This window comes from Neolamprologus brichardi, chromosome 13 (assembly GCF_056152115.1).
Source record: "Neolamprologus brichardi isolate AB-2024 chromosome 13, ASM5615211v1, whole genome shotgun sequence".
Lineage (NCBI taxonomy): Eukaryota > Metazoa > Chordata > Actinopteri > Cichliformes > Cichlidae > Neolamprologus > Neolamprologus brichardi.
This window is the reverse complement of record NC_142116.1, coordinates 31,373,361-31,397,210: the sequence shown is the minus strand read 5'-3', so window position 1 is coordinate 31,397,210 and position 23,850 is coordinate 31,373,361. Positions and strand designations below refer to the sequence as shown.

Sequence of the window (23,850 nt, the reverse complement as noted above, 5' to 3'; positions counted from 1 at the left end):
AATAATAAATTCTTGCCTTTAAGTTTTAGACCAAACAAAGTCCTTCTAGCCTCTACTTTATAGAATGTTTTAAACACACAGACAAAGGTAAACAAGCAAGTCAGAGAGAGAAAGGCCAAAACATCATCTGGTCAGGGTCACTTAATCATTGTTTGTTTGAACAATGCTTATTTGCATTTAATCTGGGAAAAGCCCCGTTTCCCTTAAAAGGTGCCACATTTGTAAGGAAAATGCATTTATGGTTTGAGCAGCAGCAGAGTTAAGTATGTGGGTCACACTCATGCAACACTTACAAATCTTCCCTGTCAATCCCAACAACCTATTCTGCTAATGGGCCTTGTTTTGAGCTGCTGGTATCACAGGTGCTGACAGTCAGGTGCCTGATTGATGCCTGCAGCATTCAAACATGAACCCTGCTAAAGTAGTCAGCTGGTGTTTGTCCGTCTGTCCCATCTTTGACTGGATAGGGCCCTGTCATTGGACAAGTTCAAGCTGGTGTTCCACAAAACCAAATTGCAGCATTATTTGGAATGATCCCTAGAACCATGTCCAAAATGAAGTTCAACTTCCCTATAATGGGGGATGTCAGAGACAGACTGTGAAGCAGGTGTCCAAAGAAGACAACAACATAAGAATCCCATTTCCACACCTATCAGCATTTAGGAACCATAGCCAATCGTCAAATTGGTAATCAAGGCTTGCAGGATGATGTGGCCGATGGCTCTCTATCCAGACAACCCTGAACAGACTGCACAGAGCCATTCTCCAGTGTCATAGGCTGCTGGAGGCTGCCGTGACTGCCCTTCACTGTCAGGGGCATTTGCACTGGAATGTTTTGTTTATAGTGGGGAATGAGGAACGCCATCTTCCTCATTCCCCAGTATAAACAAAACATATGGAGGGAAGAAGTGGGCGACCATGGCTCAGGGGGTTGGGAAGCGTATCTGTAACTGGAAGGTCGCCGTTTTGATCCCTGAGCTCTCTGTCCTGGTCGTTGTGTCCTTGGGCAAGACACTTCACCTACCGCCTACTGGTGTTGGCCAGAGGGGCCGATGGCGCGATATGGCAACCTCGCCTCTGTCAGTCTGCAGGGCAGCTGTGGCTACAACTGTAGCTGCCTCCACCAGTGTGTGAATGTGAGAGTGAATGAATAATAGCATTGTAAAGCGCTTTGGGTGCCTTGAAAAGCGCTATATAAATCCAATCCATCATCAAGAAGTAACCACGAGGGAGGTGAAACATTGGTCTGCCCAATCAGAAGCTACGCTGCAGGACGCACTCAACGACGTCGACTGGGACATGTTCAGAACATGCGCAGTCGACATCAACGGTTTACGGAAGTAGCAGTATGCTTCGTCAATATGCTAGCGGGGGAGATTATCCCCACTGCGAGAGTCACCACATTCCCGAACCAGAAACCGTGAGTGGACAGATCGATCCGCACTGCAATGAACGCCAGGACCGCCACCTACAACGTGGGTCTCACCACTGGCGATATGAGCGCCTACAAAGCGGCCTCATACGGCATGCAGCGTGCGGTAAGAGATGCCAAACGCAGGTACTGTTAGCTATTCAATAGCTGAATAAGCTGTTTGGTACTGGCAGAGAAAACAGAGGTTTGGTGCTTGTAAGTGTTTGCTATCATCAATATTCATTTTGCAAAAAGGGCCATAAGGATAATCCATAATACTGGTTATAGAATTCACTGATCCGGTTCATCACTGTACAAATTATATATAAAGCAATAAACAACCCACTTCCTGACAATATTCTCAAATCGTTTTCTAAAAGGGAAGAGGGACACAGTTAGGGGGGGGGAGATAAATGTAAAACATCCCTGTATTCATACAACACTAAAAGGCTTTTGCATCTCTGTGTGTGGAATAAAGCTGTGGAACAGACTGAGTGAAGAACTGAAGCATGACTCAGTTTAAACAGACGTTCAAAACTATGGTTTTTGCAAAGTGCAGGGAGGAGGAACGGCTCTGATCAGGTGTTCTCCCCCATTAGTTTCACAACAGCGATGTGTATGTATGTGTGTGTGGGTGCACAAGTATGTTTACACAAGTATATATATCTGTAAATGTAAAAGCCTTTTGACGTGTTACTACAGTTATAAAAGCAAATACATGTAACAAATTGTACGGAAGAATTTACAATGGACAGGGAGAAACGGTGTAGCCTATTAGTTACTACAGGGGGGAGAGGGGGTGGGATTAAATAAGCTTACACTTCTTCCAGCTGCTTTTTAAACATATTATTTATCATTTATAATTATTATTTTTTTGTTTTGCTTTGTTTGTTTGTCTCCTTTTTCTCTGTTGTTATACTATTTTAACATGTTCAAAATAAAGAGACAACACAAATACAAATGCTGTTTCCTTAAAAATGTGGCATCACACATACAGCCTTTTAGAGTTATTAGATTAATTGCCAAGAAGCATTGTTACATCAAAGAACTGACTTAACGAACACAAATTTCCTTATTTGATTCCCAAGAAAAACAGGACTTAGTACTTGCTGATGGTTTTATAGGCCATTCAAGCCCGTGCAGGTCTACAACTGTGACATCCTTTATCAGCTATTTGGCCTTACTGTAGTCGATAGGTCCGAATGAAGGAACTGGTTCTGCAGACAGAAGTGCTTTATACAAATAATGAGTAGAGGTTAGCAGTCTCTGATTCATTGATTCATTGACTGATTAGGATCTGTGTGGTACATGGGCACACAGCAGTATTCTGGCTGCATTGGACAGGTTCACCACGAATTTCACTTAATGAAATCCAAATCAATTTATAGCGTTTGTTATGTGGTTTTCTGGATTTTATTAGAGACTGTTCATTTCTTTGGAACTGAGAAACATTACAAATTTATCAGGGGAGGGATTCGTTATGTTCCCACAGTATGTCAGCACGGAGAGTGAAAAGTGAACTTTTCAAAGGGACAAACAGCTGCTGTCACCAGGTGGGCCACTCCACGGCTGTTTCTTCAGTGTATGACCTCAGCATACTTTGTGGACACGTGGTATATTTTCACAGCATGACTAAACAGTTACTTCAAAGACAGAGTGAAAATAGCATGTGTGTGACTAAACACTGAGCACATACTTTCATACTAATAGATATAAATTCTATCCTGCTTTATCTCCTCATAGCAACATAAACGACACCACCTGTGTAATTACATTTAAAACACAAACCACATTTAATCGACTCCATCACATCTGTCCATGCCAGAGTGTCACACATCGTCACACACCACTCAGCCTTCATGATTCATGTCCATGTACCAATCATGACCTGTTGGACAGTCCTGCTGCTTTACACACCTGCTGTCGTAACCACCGCGGTCCCCATCGCTCTGCCACTGGCATGTGTGTGTGGAGTGACTTTTCCCGGTCGGTGCTCCTTATTGCAGATACAGCTGTGAGTGCATAACTGGCATGAGGCACAGGCTGAGTTGCAGCAGGGTAAGAAGCGACAGGCGCTAACTCGCCACATGAAGCAGCCAGGTGACCAGAAGCACCAGCAGAGCACTATGCCACCTGTCACCATGCCCATGATGATGTAGAGAACCAACAGGGACAAAGAGGCAGGAGAGTCTAGAGTTAAAACAAAGAATAGTTATTTGTATCGGAAATGACAGTCGTAATCAAATAAACACCAGCAGTGAAAGAGTACATTCATTTATGTGTGTGGTGGGGAAGATCCATCTCACAGAAAAACAACAGTCAACAATACAGTAACACCCAACAGGGTCCATGCACTTGGAAATGTCCTGCCCATTGATCATCCATTCATAAAAACAGTGTCATGAATCTCAGGATGTGTTTTTGTGCCTTCGCCTCTCCCACCAGGGAAGAGCTGGACCTTGCTCCCCCACCTCTGCACCCACCTTCAACACACACCTGTTGCTCATTCATGCTAATCCTACTCTGGCTTCTCATTGTGAGTGATTACACTGGCAGGCGACTACTTCCTCGCTGGATCGTTGTACTGAACAGTGTCAGTGTAGCCCAGCCACTTGAGCATCTTTTCCTCGAGATTTCTCCGAGTTTCTCCCTGACGTATTTTCCTTGTGTACAGGCTTCCCAGATCCCCTGCCTGTCTCCCCTGTCGCTTTGAACTCTGTGGATGTGTGTGAGTGACGGTGAGCGTTTTGGATCAGACTGCTTGAGTGAGTCACGGACGGAGTAAAGAAGAACTAATGTGGGTGCCTGCCTCAGACCTTTCCCTCACCCTTGGACTCCCTCGAGCCCTGTGTTTTCTTATCCCATTGTATATATTTATATATCTTCACCTGGTGCAATATCACAAATAAACCCTTCATCTTCTCCCTAAGCTTCTGAGTACTGCGATTGAGTCCTCTACCAAACAAACGGTGACAAAAAGTCCTAAACCACAGATTGCCTGACCATCCATCAGCACTTCAGAGCCTCTCTTTATGTTCCTGCTGCAGAGAGTTCCTTAAAAGTATATCTGAATATGAACAAAGGGCCAAAATATATTTAAAAAACCCTCCACTATTTCAACTGAATGCTCACTTTGACTATGATTATGTTGCTCTGTAGATATTTGCTATAACTTACTTCTCCACAATAAATTAAGCACATGAATGAAATTCTGACCACTGAAAGCAAGTAGTCTGCTCCTCTAGATAGAGCTCTGCAGCGATGGGCAAAGCGAGGCGCTAAAGTAAAAACCACCATCGCTTCTTGCGGATACCCCTTCGGTGCCAGCTGCGGTCTCAAGGCCGGAGCTGAACAACAACTCCCTGATAACGACTGTGTTGAGTCCTTCCCGTTCCATGCAAGGCCACCTGGGTTGGCTGGTAGACTGTTTACTTAGCCTGGCAGCAGTAGCGGTTTTAGATACGGGCGACACGGGCGGTTGCCCAGGGCGGCATCGTGGTGGGGGGGCGGCATCAGGGGCATCGGCAAAAAAAATAAAAAATGCTTGTACTCATGCTGCCCCGACATCAGCCAGCGCATATTGGGAATGTCACAGGCACCGATCGATTTTCTATCGCCCATTTGCTGGGAGTAAGGGCGCCCTTCGTTTGCGAGGTGCGCCTGCTGCTTGCGGCACAGAGAGGAGAGGGCGGGGCGGCGGGGATTCTCTGACCGGCTGGAGCAGCATCTAATAACCAGCTCGCAAAGTAAAACAAAATAAAAACAAACCAATAAACACCAAAACACCAGACATCATGATACAGACTTATAATTTGCACCGATGTTTTTTCGAAATTCTATACACGAAAAGTGAGCGCGAGAGCCCTCGGTGCGCCTGCTCGCTGCTGAAGTCAAAGTAAACTTTATTGTCATCTCCGCTACATACAGTCCAGTATATAGAGAGACGAGATGACGAGGCTCCAGTAACAGCAGTGCAAATAAACAAACAATATATGTAAGAAGAGTAAGAAAATAAATATACACTTTAGGACTCGGGGTAAAGGGATCAATAACAATTTTAAATTTACAGTTTGATGATTTAAAGTCTCACACACAACCCGTCAAAAGGGGAGGGGGGGCCTGCTGCTTCCAAATAAAACACATTTCATTCATAATGTTGTAAATCCAAGCCCATTATGTATTCATGATTTGAATCCTGGGTTGTGTGAAATCCCAGAAATAAACCCTAGACAAAGTGAATCTGTGAACTAAGGTGTAGGTCTATTAGGTTATGTTGTGGTGAACCTCGGGTTGGGGGATGAATTTTCATACTGGAGTGCAAAATTAAAACCAGTGGAAGATGGACAAGAACAGTTCAAAGCCATCATGTCTTCAGTTTAGAAAAAAGAGAAAAGAAGAGAAACAAGCAAAAGATGCAGGTAAGCAGATGTGTGATTGGATGATGGCAGGTCATCCTGAAACAATCAGAATCAGAATACTTTATTAATCTCTAAGGAAATTATGTGGGTTACAGTTGCTCCAAGAAGAAATGGTAAAAATAGCAACAGTAACAGACTAAACTCCAAACAATACATTATGTTACAGATTTGAATATTAATTAGTCATTGTCAGTTGTTGATTTGTCCTGTTCTCATTGTATGACGAATTATGATGGCTGTTTGGTAGCTGTTTGGATACTATGCATACTCTCTCTCTCTTCATATGTGTATATGTGTGTGTACAACAGTTTTATGTTACTGTACAATCCTTAATATGTTTTGTGTGTGTGTGTGTGTGGTGGTGGGGGGGGGGGGGGGGGGGGGGGGGGCGCCAGAGGGAGTGTTCGCCCAGGGCCCCAAACAGGCTAGGACCGCCACTTCCTGGCAGGGTGAAGGACACTGTCTCAGCTGAACTATGGACACGCACACACATACACTTACACTGATAAGCACACACTCATCCCCCTCCCTTTCCAAATGCCTTCGATGCTTGTTTCCAGCGGGGGAACATGGCGGGTCTGTGTGCCACGCTGGAATGGTAGCGCTGTGTAGGGCGGCTGCTGTGTTAGCTTCGGATTACTCCTCACCCCCCACCCAATCCTGTGGCTTGTCATGTCTTTCACAAGTTGTACTGTGGATATTTATGTGCTTTTTGTGCAGAGGAGTTTTTTGTTTCCTGTTGTCATGCTGTCCTACCATGGAAGCCCAGCATGAGTAGAGCTCTCTCTTTTTCCTCTTGCACTTTCCCATTGTAGTGTATATTTCAGTGTTTTTCTGTAACGCTACCGATCTCCGACCATGTAATGTCTGTGTTGTGTGTGTAAGGTTGTGCATGTGGCGAATAAAGCTTTGATTGATTGATTGAATGAAATTCTGACCACTGAAAGCAAGTAGTCTGCTCCTCTAGATAGAGCTCTGCAGCGATGGGCAAAGTGAGGCTTTGTAAAACACTGCAACATTTAAAGCAATTGTGCCAGAATTGTAACGAGGCTTTGAAACAGTCCGACCCCCCCACAGTCACCCCTACTCGCCACATCACATCTGATAATGATCTTCTGTGAAACAATGAATGAAGAAATTTCATTGGACTACTCTTGAGTGCAACTGAATTTTGTTATTTAGCAGCCAACTGACTGCAGGGTGTAAGCGCTGTCTTTGTGCAAGTTTACGTACCTGCTGCCGACTCGGGATTGGGAGAACCAATCGGCGCACCACAGTTCATACGTGTCAGGAAGGGCACAGTGGGTGGACTCAGAAAGGGATGAGGAGGGGTCGCTATTGCTGGTGAAGGTTCAGGAGGTAAAATTTGACCTCCTGAAGAAGGACAGATTTGGGTCAGCTATTAAATATTACAAATGGTGTTTCACTGGTAAGCTTTACAATACATTTCTGTTTACAGTATTCCAAAATCCTCAAATTTCCTAAGTAAGTATCAGCCTAACTGACCTTTGCAGCCTGTGGTGAGGTTTTCCTCCAGGTCACTTCCATCCCCACAGTTATCAATGCCTTTTTCATCACACACCAAACTCAGAGGGATGCACTTTCCATTCCTGCAAGTGAAGTAAGGCTCGTTGCTGCAATCTGATTGATTAAAACCTGAAGGAAGAAGACGACAACAAAGACAGTGAAAAAGAGGGATTACTTTGGTAGTGGGACTACTGCCACTGAATACTGACACACACATTCAGTGCATGCAATGGATTTCTACCTTGTACAGAAAATAGGTATGGTAGGTATGGTCAGAGGTGGGAAGTACGAAGTACAAATACTTCCTTACTCTACCTAAGAACATGTATCTGTACTCTACTTGAGTAGTTTATTTCCTGACTACTTTTTACTTTTACTCCCTGACAGGCTTGTTACTTTTGGTTTGATGGATTTGAGTTGAATGCGTCAAACATCAAACCGATTAGAATTTTGACAAATTAGTTTGTTTGGTTTATGCCACAGCACGAGAACAACTGCAACTGTAAGCTGTGGTACTTCAGCATCGAGCTAGCCCTACAGAAGAGGAGCGAACATAAAGAGTGTGAGGTAATTTCTAACACAGCGTTTCTATCAACTCAACAAACACAAACTGTGTGTGTGCAGTTTGTCTCTCAGGCTACGTTCACACTAGCCTAGATAGATTTGAAAACGGCGTTTTCATCTGAAAACGCTCCACATCCACACTGGCGTTTTCAGTCATTTTCACAGAGTTGTGCGTCCGCAGGCGCAAAAGCGAGTGGGAATTAAAGAATTCGAAGAAAAGCTATCTGGAGCATGTACAAACTGATAATAATCTTTTTTAGGGCTGTCAAAACAACTGCTGCATTATGCACTCCACTATCTTTTTTTAAGTGGTCACATGACTGCATCACATGACTAAAATGTGTCATTGTTTTTTCCCTCGAGGAAAACGCCGTCTCAGTGTGGGAGGCCAAAACGGAGAGAAAACGATGTGTGGACGTAGCCTCAGTGTGTTGCAGCTAAAGGTCCAGCTGCCATATTTGACAGGGAGAGAAGTGAAAGAGAGCTAACTTCACTCAAAGATCAGAGTCAGAATGTCTTTATTGTCACTGTCACAGGTACAACCACATTATAAGTGGTCCCCGATCAGTGCATAAAAAATAAAAATGTGAAAATATAAATAAAACAATAAAATTCAATAAAATCAATAAATAAAATACTTAAAGTGCTAATAAAAGTAGTATGAGCACACATTCACATACATTCACATACATTCCCACATACATGCTTCAGTCAGCGCATAGATCAATTCAAGAGTGGCGTGATGGACATTTTTTAGTAGCAGCAGCTTTTTTAAGACAGTGGGTATTGTGTAGATCTTCCCGTGTGGGGAGAGGGCAGCTAGTGATCCTTTGGGTGGTGTTAATGATCCCCTGGAGTGCTTTTCTCTGAGCCACGGTGCAGCTAGTGTACCAGATGCATATGCAATAGGTCTGTGTCTGTTGGTGGCTCTGCAGAAGGACACCAGCAGTCTCTGTGAGCCAGTGCTGAGGCTCAGGGCTGAGGATGTGTGATGGTCAACTCACTCTCTGTCTACAGCCTGAGAGGAAGCTGTTGAGCCACATGCAGGTGCTGTATGGAAGCCCCAGGTCCTGCAGCTTAACCACCAGTTTGTGTGGAAGAATGGTGTTAAAAGCTTAGCAGTAATCCATGAAAAGCATCCACACATAGCTCCTGGTGTGTTACGGCAGCATGGAGTGCTGTGGCTACAGCGTCTCCCGTGGACCGGTTTGCTCTGTAAACAAACTGGTGTGGGTCCAGGTTGCGAGGCAGGGCTGCTGTGATGTGACTGGACCAGCTTCTCAAAGCATTTCATTACCACTGGGAAAAGTGCCACTGGTCTGGTCATTCAGGCTGGTGATGTGGGCTTCTTAGGCAAGGGGACTATGGTGGAGGACTTCAGGCAGAGTGGGGCAGTCACCTGTGCGAGGGATTTGTTGAAGATCCTGGTAAAGATCCCAGCCAGCTGTTCTACACAATCCCTCAATATTCGACTTGGCACACCATCAGGACCAGCCGCCTTCCTTGGGTTAACGGCCTGCAGAGTGAGCCTCACCTCGTGCTCTTCCAGGGTACCATGGCCTCAAAGCGGGCGAAGAAGATATTCTTGTCCTCCGCCAGCAGCAGGTCACCTTCGACAGCTCTGAGGTTGATATTATAGTTAGTTAGATGATGGATACCCTGCCACACCTGCTGGCTGTTGTTACTCTCCAGATGGTTCTCAATCCTCCTACTATAGTTCCCCTTCGCCTCTCTGATGCATCTCTTCAGGTTGGATCAGGCTGCGGTGTAGTGGTCCCTGTTGCCAGACCTGAAAGCGATGTTCCTCTCCTTCAGCAGCTCCCTGACCTCCCGGGTCATCCAGGGCTTTTGGTTGGGATGTGCCCGGATACATTTGTCTACTGAAACAGTGTCTGTGCAGTGTTTTATGTAGCAGAGAAAACTGTCTGTGAACATTTCCAGGCCTTTAAATATGATCAACCTATCTCTAATAATTGGCTATGTACCACAGGCCTTCAAGCTGGCTGTAGTTAAACCTTTACTCAAAAGCCATCTCTAGACCCAGCAGTCTTAGCTAATTATAGGCCAATCTCCAACCTTCCTTTCATATCAAAAATCCTTGAAAGAGTAGTTGTCAAACAGCTAACTGATCATCTGCAGAGGAATGGTTTATTTGAAGAGTTTCAGTCAGGTTTCAGAGTTCATCACAGCACAGAAACAGCTTTAGTGAAGGTTACACATGATCTTCTTATGTCCTCTGACAGTGGACTCATCTCTGTGCTTGTCCTGCTAGACCTCAGTGCAGCGTTCGATACTGTTAAACATAATATCCTATTAGAGCGATTAGAACATGCTGTAGGTATTACAGGTACTGTGCTGCAGTGGTTTGTATCATATCTATCTAATAGACTCCAGTTTGTGCATGTAAATGGAGAGTCCTCTTCACACACTGAGGTTAATTATGGAGTTCCACAGGGTTCAGTGCTAGGACCAATTCTGTTTACATTATACATGCTTCCCTTAGGCAGCATCATTAGAAGACATAGCATACATTTACACTGCTATGCAGATGACACCCAGCTCTATCTGTCCATGAAGCCAGATAACACACACCAATGAGTTAAACTGCAGGAATGTCTTAAAGACATAAAGACTTGGATGGCCACTAACTTTCTGCTTCTTAACTCAGATAAAACTGAGGTCATTGTACTCGGCCCTGAAAAGCTTAGAAATATGGTATCTAACCAGATTCTTACTCTGGATGGCATTACCTTGGCCTCCAGTAACACTGTGAGGAACCTTGGAGTCATTTTTGACCAGGACATGTCCTTCAACGCACATATTAAACAAATATGTAAGACTGCGTTCTTCCATTTGTGCAACATCTCTAAAGTTAGAAATATCCTGTCTCAGAGTGACGCTGAAAAACTAGTTCATGCATTTATTACTTCCAGGCTGGACTACTGCAATTCATTATTATCAGGAAGTCCTAAAAACTCCCTGAAAAGCCTTCAGCTAATCCAAAATGCTGCAGCAAGAGTCCTGACAGGGACTAGAAAGAGAGAGCAGATTTCTCCTGTTTTGGCTTCCCTTCATTGGCTTCCTGTTAAATCCAGAATTGAATTCAAAATCCTGCTCCTCACATACAAGGTCTTAAATAATCAGGCCCCATCTTATCTTAATGACCTTGTAGTACCATATCACCCTATTAGAGCACTTCGCTCTCGCTCTGCAGGCCTACTTGTTGTTCCTAGAGTATTTAAAAGTAGAATGGGAGGCAGAGCCTTCAGTTTTCAGGCCCCTCTTCTGTGGAACCAGCTTCCAGTTTGGATTCGGGAGACAGACACTATCTCTACTTTTAAGATTAGGCTTCAAACTTTCCTTTTTGCTAAAGCATATAGTTAGGGCTGGACCAGGTGACCCTGAATCCTCCCTTAGTTATGCTGCAATAGATGTAGGCTGCCGGGGATTCCCATGATGCATTGAGTCTTTCCTTTCCAGTCACCTTTCTCACTCACTATGTATTAACAGACCTCTCTGTGTTGAATCATATCTGTTATTAACCTCTGTCTCTCTTCCACAGCATGTCTTTTATCCTGTCTTCCTTCTCTCACCCCAACCAATCACAGCAGATGGCCCCGCCCCTCCCTGAGCCTGGTTCTGCCGGAGGTTTCTTCCTGTTAAAAGGGAGTTTTTCCTTCCCACTGTCGCCAAAGTGCTTGCTCATAGGGGGTCATATGATTGTTGTGTTATTCTCTGTATGTATTATTGTAGGGTCTACCTTACAGTATAAAGTGCCTTGAGGCGACTGTTGTTGTGATTTGGCGCTGTGTAAATAAAATTGAATTGAATTCCTGATGTTCAAAGATATCCCAGTTAGTCCTGTCAAAACAGTCCTGCAGCTGCTGAGAGGCACCCTCTGGCCATATGGTAATATCTTTCTCCATGGCCAAAGACTAAGACAGAAGGACAGGAGAGGAAGAAGAGAGCTTAGATTTAAAGGGAAGGATGCTCAGTGGTGCTTGATAGACTGGGAATTTAAAGCTTCCATGTAAGTCCTCATGTTTTTAATCAGATATTAAGTGTGTCTATGTGACATTATGTTTTATCACATTGCTGCAAAACAAACTGAGTGTAACTAAGTGTGTTATTCTATCTATCTATCTAGTGCAGGATAAGCAGGTTAGTTAGTTGTAGTGTGATGGGTTTAAAGTAAAGAACAGTGTGTGACTGATACACTATGGCTGTAGTTTCATGGTCAGAGTAAGGTTACATCAAGTGTAGCAGCGATTCATGTGAATTTAGCTGATGATGCTTAGATTCACTGACTGAATTCCACCAGTCAATAAATTGATCTCCACATTGATTTAAGCCGTGTACAAAGAGTGGATCAATGACCAGGGTTCCCATGGTCACTGATCATGACTCAATGATCATTGATCAGTGGTTGTTGATATATAGTCATGAGAATTTGCATATTAATGATCAGTGAACTGACCTCTGAGCCCATTGTTCCTTCAGTGGGCTGGTTTCAGTCATTATGCAAATGTCCTGTTTATAAGGTTGAAACCTGCAGTCAGCTGAGACTGAAGACGTCACCTGATGATGAGCAAACATTTCTCCCACTGAAAACGTCCAGATGATCAGAATAAACTTTTTGGGATTTACTCACCTGGATAATAAAGACATCAATAAATTTGAACCCTCTTTTGAGGATGTTTCTATTTTTGTGAAACTGAAACCCCCCCCAAAACAAAACAGAAAATGTGCACAGTCAGAGGTTAAAGTGGATTCAGCGGGTGTGAACCCTGTAATTGGTCTTAGTGGCTCAGTGTGGGGAAAATAATCATAACTCTCAATAATTTCTACTAAGAGCTGCAGTAGATTTTCTTAGTGTACAGGCTGTGATCAGCTGACCTGCTGCTCTCTGTGGATGTACACAACTTACATCAACCAGATGTGAGCAGATGTTTGTCCTGGCTGATTTCCATCCTCCACACTGACAGCACACTGTTTATGCTGTCTGTTTTTCTAGGTGGTATAAAGTTGATGTGATGGTGGAATTCAGTCAATAAGCGCCTTGAGGCGACATTTGTTGTGATTTGGCGCTATATAAATAAAATTGAATTGAATTGAATTGAATTGAATCTCAGCATCATCATCTAAATTCACATCTCTGCTACACCTGCTGTAACCTTCCTCTGACCATGCAGCCACAGCCACAGAGTATCACTCACACACTGCTCTTTACGTTTAGGAAGTCTCTTGGATGATGACAAAACGTTTCTCCCACTGAAAACATGCAGATGAAATTATTAAACCAAGTGCACAAAAGTATACAGATGATTTGTTTTTAAATATAAATCTACGTGTCTGCTGCATGACACAAAACTTTTTCAAACTTCAAACCATACCGAAGACGTTCTTTTACCACAAACAGCACCAATTTACGCTGAACAAAATAATCTGTTTTCACATCTCTACTCAGTGTTGTGTGGAAACTGAAAGACACAATAAACACCTGAACAAGCCAGGGTTTTAATAGTTTTGCAATTTTCATTAGTTTTTATTTTTATTTAGTTTTGACTTCAGATTTTCAATTTTATATCAGTTTTAATTAGTTTTTACCAATTGTTTGCTAGTTTAGTTTAGTTTTTATTTTTTTGAAAATCCTTAGTTTCAGTTTAGTTTTGATTAGTTTCAGTTATAGTTTTAGTTGTGTTTGCAATAATTAAGTGTAACAAAATCCCAGTTTCATCATATCAGTCATTCTGCTCATCCTTGGGTATGTTGCTATTCCAGCTACCATACTGCACCCTGGACAGGTCGCCTGTCTGTCGCAGGGCTAACACGCAGAGACAGACAACTCACATTCCCACCTATGGGTTCTTTAAATAAATAAATAAAGGCAGATGAACAACCATTGATACCAGGCAACTATAAAATGTATATCTTGGCCCCAATAAGACTATTAACTCTCGCAGCACCGGGTGTTCGTAATTTTGGTTCAAGTGAATTGATAAACTTTTTGAAGGTAATTGACTCACACAGTTGTGTAGATATCCCCGTCCTGTTGTCTCGGGATGCATCACGCTGCCTTGCCTGGGGTTAGCTTCTGTTTTCTGGGGATGAGGGTTGAGTGTGCTCCCTTACCTTCTCAAGCTAAGCTAGGTTAGCCTTCTTGTGTGAGCTTTTCAAGTGCACTCTAAGGTTTGTGGGATTTTTTTCCCTTTAGAAATGTCCCTCATAATTTGTCTGTTTCCACTACAAGACACTTGCTTTATCCAAAACACAGTCATATTCAAAGTAATCCCAAATTGGACTCTGGCTCCCGACTTTTCCTGACATGATTCTGCGCGTGGACTGAGCAGCAACACAGACGACTCGACTAACGTGCTGCCACCTGCTGGCATAATGAGACACAGCAAGAAAAAAATCTGGAAACTAAACTTCATTTTCACCCTTGACTATTGTATGACACGCACACATCAATGAAAACTAAACACATTTTTGCTATAAATTCAGTTAATTTTAGTTCGTTTTGTGAACACTCATTATAGTTTTAGTTAGTTTTCCTTTTTTTGTTTTTATTTTTATTTCCGTTAATGAAAATGTTTTTTCATTTCTAGTTTTCATTATTTCGTTAGTTTTCGTTAACGATAATAACCTTGGAACAAGCGACAACAAACTCAGCTTGACAACAAAACAAAGTGTTGCTTCTTGAAGAAAGATGCCCTGTGTTCTGGTTCTGGTCCATTTCATAATGGAAGATGTGGTTCGGACAAGAATGAATATATCTACCAAATTTGAAGAAATTACTGGCCTTCCTGACAAACAGAAATCTGCTAATGTAAAGCCTCCACGTATTGCTGACACAGAGTCACAAAGTCTAGCTGCAGATACAGTGAAGGGGGATAATGATCGCCCTGCTGCTACCTCAAAGGGAGATATCAAATTAAATATCACCAAATATTTTGGTGATATTTAATATTTGGTGATATTGTGCCTTTGTTGGCTTGCAGATTTCAATTCTGACGGCTAAAGAACCAAACCGGACAGGCAAAAAAGAAAAGAAATCACACCTGCTCACAGAACCGATTTCTTCCATTCCAACCTCAGCACTACTCTGGGCAAAATCAATGTCAGTGACAACCCTGCAGACCTGCACAAGTTGCAGGAGTGACCTAGCCAGTCTCCAGACCTCAGTCCTGTAGGAAATCTGTGGACAGAGCTCACGTTTTGAGTTGCCAAGTTGCAGCAAAGACACCTAAAGGATTTAGAGAGTTGGAGTAGTAGACCAAAAGCTCCCAGCGCTACTTCTCAAATTAAATTAACACTGACTTTAAATGATGCAGCATCTGTCTATCCTGTTAAATCTCCAGTGACATTTTGTATCTGCAAAATAAAATGTTACATTAAAATACAAGACGTGTTATTCCAGTTTCTTATAAGCTTCTTCTGTCATCGCTGTGGGTTTTCTGCTTAAAACAAAGCAGAACCTTCCTAAAGTATGTGTTTGATTAAAGGTCTCCCGTTTCTTAGCTAAAGACTGACTTTCAAACACATTTTTATAACCTTTACCGTGTTTTTCTTACCCAGTCTGAAGGAGGTGAAGTCCCCCACAAAGTCAACTCGAGGCTGAGTCCCCCTGGTCACCAGTCTCAGGGTCAGGTAGTTTCCTGTGGACAGCACTGGTCGGGGTGGGCTCTTCCCACAAAGAGGAGGCCCCAAGAGAGGCGAGGTTGTGTCCCGACCATCATAGAACTGAACGTAAGAGCCGGCATGACACGGATCTTCTGAGTTTTCACCAGAGGTAGACTGCGATCTGGGGCTGAGAGGGGCAGAACCGTGGGGGGACAGAGACTCTGGCAAGACAGGCGCAGGACTCAGGGGGGCCACTCGAAGCAAGCTGTAAACCAGGAAGAAGCGGAAATGGAACTGGACCTTGTCTTTGGGAGAGCTGGCCTGCATTGTCAGGTGGCAATCAGTCCCCATGATCACAAAGTAGTACTTCTTGGATTCCTGGTGTGAGTTGATGATCATACCGTCACCTTGGATTGTCTGGCCACAGAAATCCACCACATTCACTGACAGGGAAGAAAAAAAACATATTACACATATTACACAGTCAAAGCAAGGTTGTTACAGATTTTTAAAAGGTTACTACGTTTTTGATCAATTTCTCTTTATTAAAAATGGGCTAACCTGAACACACTCTGTGTTTTTGAGTTGTGTTGCTTTTGCTTTTTTTGTTTTTTTACAGTATTTTAAAGTATTTTGAACCATTATGGTTGTTTGAGTTTATGTTGCCTTCCTTTCATCTTAAAGCTATTGTCGTGTAACGTCAGCCAATAAATTTAACAACAAATATTTTCGCTTTCCCATTCTCTGTAAACTGTGCAACTCTGACTTCACTGTTTAATGTTCTTACAAACCAAAAGAATTCAGTAGTGTCTTTTTTTTTTAAACTAAACTAACGTTTGCACATCAGCACAGATATGGATTTGCAAACGAGATGAAGGCTTCCACCTGAATACCATTTTGTTCACAATTACCAACCCACAATACCAGCTTTTTGGTTTACACTTGACTAAAATTTGAATTCCTTCTTCTTTTCTGTTTTTTTTTCTTCCTTATTGGGTCTATGCAGAGTAGGGGAGACCAGGGATAGTTGTAACGTGGGTCAGTTGTAACACTTCCAATTTCTCCAATCAGGGCTAAGTTTCAAATGATGTGACTCATCCTGTGCATGCCCAATTCAGTTCTGCTATCACATGTGAAAAATCAGCACATTTTGTCAAACACAGACAATTTAACACGAAAAAAAGTCATTTGTATGCCAAAAAGTAAGTTTTTCTACTTTATTTCAATTTCAAATAGCATTATCTGCTTTGCAGTTAAACTCATCAAACTTAAATTATGTTATTTGCATGTCTATGGGGATATATTCTGTGTAGGTCTTTAGTGCTAATGTTTTAGCCGTTGGCTGTAATGTTAGCTAGTTCATGGCTATAGGAGTCTGGGTCAGTTGTAACAGCAACAGTCTGGGTTAGTTGTAACAATAATGCAGATGTTAAAACTTACCACACTATTACTTTAACTTATATTAAACAAGTTGGGGCAACGACATCAGCAGAGAGGTTCACTGGTCGCTTTTGTATATGCGGTTAATGCCATTGGCAACACAATTCCTCCACTGTTTGTGTTCCCACACATAGATTATGCAGACCACTGTGTCAGAGATGGACCAGTAGGAAGTACTGGTAGTGGAAATAAATCAGGATGGGTGTGAGAAACAGATTTCCTCATCTTTCTGAAGCACTTAGCAAACCACACCAAGGTAAGCCGTGATAAAAAGTAATGGAATTGCGATGCTGGTGAACAACTACATTTTTTCAGCTTCATTGTTATGTTCAAAATTGGTGCAAGAGTTGTAGGTTATAATGCCCACTGAGCCAATGAGGCCAAACTCAAGGAAGACCAACCAAAATTAATGAAATATTCAGTTGCAGAAAATTCCATAATTTGTCTTTTTTGGGGGGTTGGAACATGTTCAAAAGCTCGATTTCTGCATTCTGTCACACACACACACACAGCTACATAAATGGCTCCAAGTGCATTCATGTGTTGAATAAACAAAGATTACATGTTAATGTTTTGTCAGTACCCTTATTTCATTGTGTTACATTTCACCCCAGGATATGTTACAACTAACCCAGACTGTGGGGTTAATTGTAACATTTCACTCTTTGTGTTTGAGACCATACCATGCAATGGGTAATTGTGCTGCAGAGAAAATAGCTGCACTATTTAATAGCAGAGACATGTAAATACTTTGCATTACATTTTCAATCCACTACCTTAAAAGAGCTCTAATTTACAGACAGAAATGTCAAAAATCTTACAACTATCCCTGGTCTCCCCTATCTGTGGTGCTACCATGTTTTTCAGTCATCTCTGGCTAGCCCTGGGATGTTTTTATCAAACTTCAACTCAAAATGTGTGCTAGCCAGTCTGGTGTTACATTAACCCTTTCACACACAGTGCTCACTACAGTAGACAGGTATTTATAGGTGGTTTTCTTGTATTTGTGTCAGTGTTGATGGTATACTAGCACATAAATCACTACACACTGATGTGTCACTCCATAACCTGCCACCCACTGGTCAGCCAGCGGACTAAGTGTACATGTAAAAAAACCTCTTTGAAAAGTAAATAAAAAAAATTAAGCTCAAAATTTTTTTTTCATGCCTAAAGATGAATAAAAATACTTAAGAAAAAAAATCCTGATTGAGGGTGTCATAATTCATGCAGGACAGGTTTAAATGGTGGTTCTAGGTAGAAGTTGACTTTTTTCCTTTTGACACCCAAAAATTCAATATTTGCTAAATAAGCCCATTTAAACAAAAGTCATGAAAAATAACATAATGTGGTTTTAATTTAACAGAGTTACAGAATTATTAAAATGCCAAGGAGGTCAAAACGACACCCTTGGCAGAAAAATAGCTGGCTGACAAGGAACAGGACCATTTTAGCCTGATAGGCCAGAGTTAGTTAAACCACATCTGAAGAGCAGATCCTCGGAGGACACACATATCATAACATTGTAGACCTGGTCTGCTAAATCTACCGTGGGACCAACGTCTAAGAAGCAGCTTATCTAAAAGCAGGCCTCCACACTGTCACCCATGGCCCCTTCCCTCTGGGCCACAGGCCAAATAATGAGGAAATTTATGACCACCCCTGAAGTTTATTAGCTTTGTTTCCGTGGCAACTTGAATGTCCTAAGGCACATGAGCCCCTGTTGGTGGGAAACAGCTCATCCCCTCCACATGGCCTAAGTAAATACAAGACCTGGAGAGGATAACATCCAATGCATGGGTGACCAGAAGGTACAGAGGCCTCACTAAAGAATTTTGCAGGTTGAAAATTCAATTCATCTCTCAAAAATGTATTGTAAATGAAGTCTATGTTGTTGAGCTGACAGACGAGGGGTTATTCACAATGCTCACAGGTTATATTTAGATTTGATTTGATAACTTTTGTAGTTTAGTAATTGTTTTTTTTCTTGTGCAGCTTTCATGAGTTCTTGGAGGTTAAAAAAGGTAATTTGACCCATTCTTATATAGTCCTTTTCTACTCTCCCAGAGCACTCAGTGTTTTAGACAACATGCACTTTTTCTCTCTACGTAATATTCACACACACTCATACACTGATGGATGCTTTGGAGAGCAATTTAGGGTTAGTAATTTGCTCAAGGATATTTGGCCTGCAGACTGGAGCAACCAACAACCAGTCAGCAGTGCTTGTCCAGTGCCTAAGCTGTACAAGCACTCAAGAACACATGCAAACAACAGAAATACACTCACTGGCCACTTTGTTAGCGACACTATTTAATTAAATTGAAAGCCTTTATTGTCATTATACATAGTATAACGAGATTAGACACAGCTCTAGAAAAGTGCATGCGTACATTATAAAGACTATACAATAATTTAACTATACACTTAATATAAATATAAATACACAGTACAGTACTGGATGACAGAGACAGACAGGCAGAGAACTGATTGTATTTCAGCGCAGATTACTTTTTGTGCAAGCACCCTTAGGATGTGTAGCCGCTGCTGGGCCATCTTGACTAGCGCCGTGGTGTTAGTTGACCAGGAGAGGTCTGCAGAGATGTGGACGCCAAGGAATTTGAAGGACTCCACTCGCTCTACACTTTCTCCGTTGATGTGCAGGGGGGCAGAGGCAGTTCTGTTCTGCCTGAAGTCCAGGATGAGTTCCTTGGTCTTGGTGATGTTAAGTGTCAGGTTGTTTGATGCACACCATTTTCCCAGTTTCAGGACTGAGAGTGTGAGGGGAAGAGAGGTGAGGGCCGAGCTTCACCCGCTGGGGTCTGTTGACCAAGAAGTCCTTTATCCAAGAGCAGGTGGGTGGTGGGAGCCCCAGGTTGACTATCTCGGTGATCAAAATGTCCGGTATTATTGTGTTAAAGGCAGAGCTGAAGTCAATGAAGAGCATTCTGACATCGCTCCCGTGTTGTTCCAGGTGGCTCAGTGCTGTGTGGAGTGCAATGGCTATGGCGTCTTCAGTGGATCTGTATGTGAATTGGTGTGGGTCCAGAGTGGGGGGGAGACAGGTTCTGATGTGCCCCAGAACCAGTTTCTCAAAGCACTTGGTGATGACAGGGGTTAGTGCAATTGGGCGGAAGTAACTGAGACTGGTTATGGGCGACTTTTTGGGGATGGGAACGATTATGGTAGATTTCAGGCAGGGTGGGATGACGGCTTGTTCCATAGACAGGCTGAAGATGTCAGTGAAGACCTGTGCTAGCTGCTTGGCACATGCTTTGAGGACCTTCCCAGGTACTCCATCGGGACCTGCAGACTTCCTGGAGTTCACGCCTCACATCCTGTGCCTCGAGAGTGAGTGGGGGGTTGCTAGAGGCTGGTGTGGGTTGCGGTGGTCGTTGGGGTGGTGTGGCTGGGTGCTGTGTTTTAGACTCAAAACGGGCAATGTGTTCAGCTCCTCTGCTAGCCCCGCGTCTGAGTCCCCAGGTGTCACAGAATATCCTTTGTAGTTGGTAATGGTCTGTATGCCCTGTCACACCTGTCTGGGGTCGTCGAGATGTTCCTCTATTCTCCTCTTGTATTCTGCCTTGGTGGTCCTGATGCCCCTCCTTAGGTTCGCTCGAGTGGTGCTGTACAATGCTCTGTCACCGGACCTGAAGGCTGTATCACAAGCCTGGAGGACCATATGGACCTGGCTCGTCATCCAGGGTTTCTGGTTTGGGGATACCCGGATGTAGAAGGCATCCCACTGTGTGTGTTCAAAGCAGTCCTGCAATCGGGGGAGGGTGACCTCAGGCCAGGTGGTGATGGTCCTCTTTATGGGCTTTGTTTGCCAGCTAAGGGGGTGTATGCTATATGCTAGTTCAACATGCTGGAAACATGTCGCAGAATTCTGTTCCATGACATGACATCGTGGCTTTGCTGCACATCCATGATGAAAATCTCCCTTTCCACCAAATCTGAATGTTGGACTGAGTTCTGGTGAGTGTGGAGGCACTCTGAGTTCAGTGAATCTTCAACCAGGACCATCACCTGTGGTGGAACCAGCTCCCAGTGTCAGTTCAGGAAGCAGGCACCAAAGCATCAGCATCAAACTTTTGTTTTTCATACTGCAAGCTTGAGTCTTCGGCAATGTTGTCGATCTGCTGTGATCTGCTGGAGCCATTCGCCTTGCTTGGGAGTCACTGCACCAAGCGCTCCGATTGCCACCACTGTTACCTTCATCCTCCACGTCTTCTAGAGCCCTTGGTATTTCTCCAGCCTCTCGTGTTACTACTTCCTGATGTTGCCGTCATTCAGTATTGCTACATCTATCACTACGGCCGTCTTCTTCAGTTGGTCCACCACCACTATGTCTGGTTGGTTAGCCGCCACCATTTTGTCCGGGGTGGTTGTAGCTCAGGTGGTAGAGCAGGTCAGCTACTAACTGGAAGGTTAGTGGTTCCCATGTTGCTCTCTTTTAGTGTGAATGTTAGATAGGGAGCACTTAACAGCTTAGCTTGCGTGATTGGGTGAATGAACGATTTGTATAGAGTGCTCAGATAGAGTAGAAAAGTCCTGTATAAGAACCAGCATATAGTTAGGGCTGGACCAGGTGACCCTGAATCCTCCCTTAGTTATGCTGCAATAGACGTAGGCTGCCGGGGGATTCCCATGATGCATTGAGTTTTTCCTTTCCAGTCACCTTTCTCACTCACTATGTGTTAACAGACCTCTCTGCACTGAATCATACCTGTTATTAACCTCTGTCTCTCTTCCACAGCATGTCTTTATCCTGTCTTCCTTCTCTCACCCCAACCAATCACAGCAGATGGCCCCGCCCCTCCCTGAGCCTGGTTCTGCCGGAGGTTTCTTCCTGTTAAAAGGGAGTTTTTCCTTCCCACTGTCGCCAAAGTGCTGCTCATAGGGGGTCATATGATTGTTGGGTTTTTCTCTGTATCTATGAAGCGCCTTGAGGCGACTTTTGTTGTGATTTGGCGCTATATAAATAAAATTGAATTGAATTGAATTGAATTGAATTGAATTAAATTGTATCTGGAAGTCCCACAGGATCTTAGCTCGGTCATTCTCCATCACGCTACTGGTCATGTCCCCCTTTGACCTCTTAAATTTCTCCCACAATTAAATTATTTGGTCTCATATGGTGGGAGCATAAGTAAGACAAACCTTTAGGTATAACAACATCAGCCATCACATCTCCTTACTTTAGAGGTCTGGTCTAGGTTAGCTCTTGAGTTTGGCTCCCATCTGTATATTTCATGTACAATAATTAATTTATTAAGACACAGAACACATTTACAAGCAAATACATGTTAGCAGCCTAGCTTAATTTCTAGTGATGAAGGACCCTGGAGTGTACATCATACATGTTTATCTCACTACCGACTTATATATATTATAAATATATTATCTCCCCCTTTTAGTAATGCAACTTCTGCATGTGGGACGTTTCAGGCTTTGGAGAGGCAAACTGTGAAATGGACACGGTGGACTGTGACACTTGTTTGTGATTACAAGCCGAATTTTGTTGGGCACTGTCTTCATAGACCTTTTGTTCAAAAGAAGTTATGTAGAAGGCAAAACGTGTGTGATATACAGGGTCAGTGTTCCTGAGCCTAGTCAGTGATTTCTACTTTATGGACAGCAGTACAGCCTGAGCACACACTGAAGCACTAGAACGTCTCGGCCTCTCGTGTTTTTGAAGTAATTAGTATAAATACTAACAAATAAACTTGGCCTGGTTTATTTGAAATGTGTTGCTGGTGTTTTTGGAAAAACCTTGTTAACGCAATTAAAGAAAAAAAAAACACACAGAGATTTTTAAATGATTGCATGTTAACTCGACTCTCACACATTTAACGCAATCAGAGCGTTGTGCACAGAGAAATACAGCACGCACACATGCACCAATCCTCTTTTAGCTGAGTTTGTGGAGTATTTCACACAGTTGTGTCCGGGTGTTAAAAACTTACTGGTGTCGATGGACGAGGTGGAGAGACTCATGAAGCAGCGCAGCAGGAGCAGCAGTGTGAACACCCGCTGATTGCAGCTCTCCATTATCCAAACCGGGATACGAACGTGAAAAGCAGAGTAGGGTTCAGTCAGTTCACAGGTTAACAGAGTCACTTTAACCTAAATGTGTCACATTTGTCCAAAATAGAAAGTGCAGCATGCAAGAGTGTGACTGTCTGTTTAGCGGTGTGCTCCTCTCTTCTGTTACTTTGTTATTCGAGTTGAACCTTCTCCTTCGTGTCCAGTCATCTCCTTGACAACACCCAACCAATCAGCCTTCAAGTTAGGGAAGGGGCGCGCACGCACACACACACACACACACACACACACACACACACACACACACACACACACACACACACACACACACACACACACAGTCTTTGTTCAAAATAAAGGTCCACTCACTTGATGTAAACGTCATTTAGTTAGCTGAACTCTCCTTCTTTTAGCTGCTTCTCTGGTTTAAGGCTAAGTTAGTAAAGTTATGTGCTTAACCAAAGACTGGCAGCTGTAATTGCAGCAAAAGGTGGTTCTACGAAGTATTGACTCAGGAGCTGAATAATTACACACACCCCACTTTTCAGTTATTTATTTGTAAAAAATGTTTGGAATCATGTCTGATTTTCGTTCCACTTCTCACGTGTTCACCACTTTGTGTTGGTCTTTCACGTGGAATTCCAATAAAATTGATTCATGTTTGTGGCTGTAATGTGACAAAATGTGGAAAAGTTCAAGGGGGGCGAATACTTTTGCAAGCCACTGTACCTCAGTTACTGAACTCAAGTGAAAGGATAACAAGTGTACAGAGACAACAGTATGGAGTCATAACAAGTAACATAAACACATTTAAGCTGTTTT

General features: G+C 43.1%; 1 protein-coding gene across 1 annotated transcript; it reads right to left on the bottom strand.

The window, feature by feature from the left end:
* On the bottom strand, positions 1–23,187 carry ldlrad2 (low density lipoprotein receptor class A domain containing 2). The gene is made up of 5 exons (XM_006805348.3): positions 22,950–23,187; positions 15,495–15,986; positions 7,336–7,485; positions 7,063–7,203; positions 1–3,601 (listed from the first exon to the last, which is right to left on the bottom strand). Exons 1-5 carry the CDS (start codon positions 23,032–23,034, stop codon positions 3,321–3,323), a joined length of 1,149 nt encoding a protein of 382 aa, XP_006805411.2. The 5' UTR covers positions 23,035–23,187; the 3' UTR covers positions 1–3,320.
* Positions 23,188–23,850: the final 663 nt, after the last annotated feature.

Excerpts from the sequence above, each read along its gene's own strand:
- ldlrad2 (XM_006805348.3), bottom strand. The coding sequence starts at position 23,034 with ATGGAGAGCTGCAATCAGCGGGTGTTCACACTGCTGCTCCTGCTGCGC. Across the intron at positions 7,486-15,494 it reads CTTCACCTCCTTCAGACTGG|GTTTTAATCAATCAGATTGC; the intron begins GTAAGAAAAACA and ends TTCTTCCTTCAG. Across the intron at positions 3,602-7,062 it reads CAATCCCGAGTCGGCAGCAG|ACTCTCCTGCCTCTTTGTCC; the intron begins GTACGTAAACTT and ends TTTTAACTCTAG.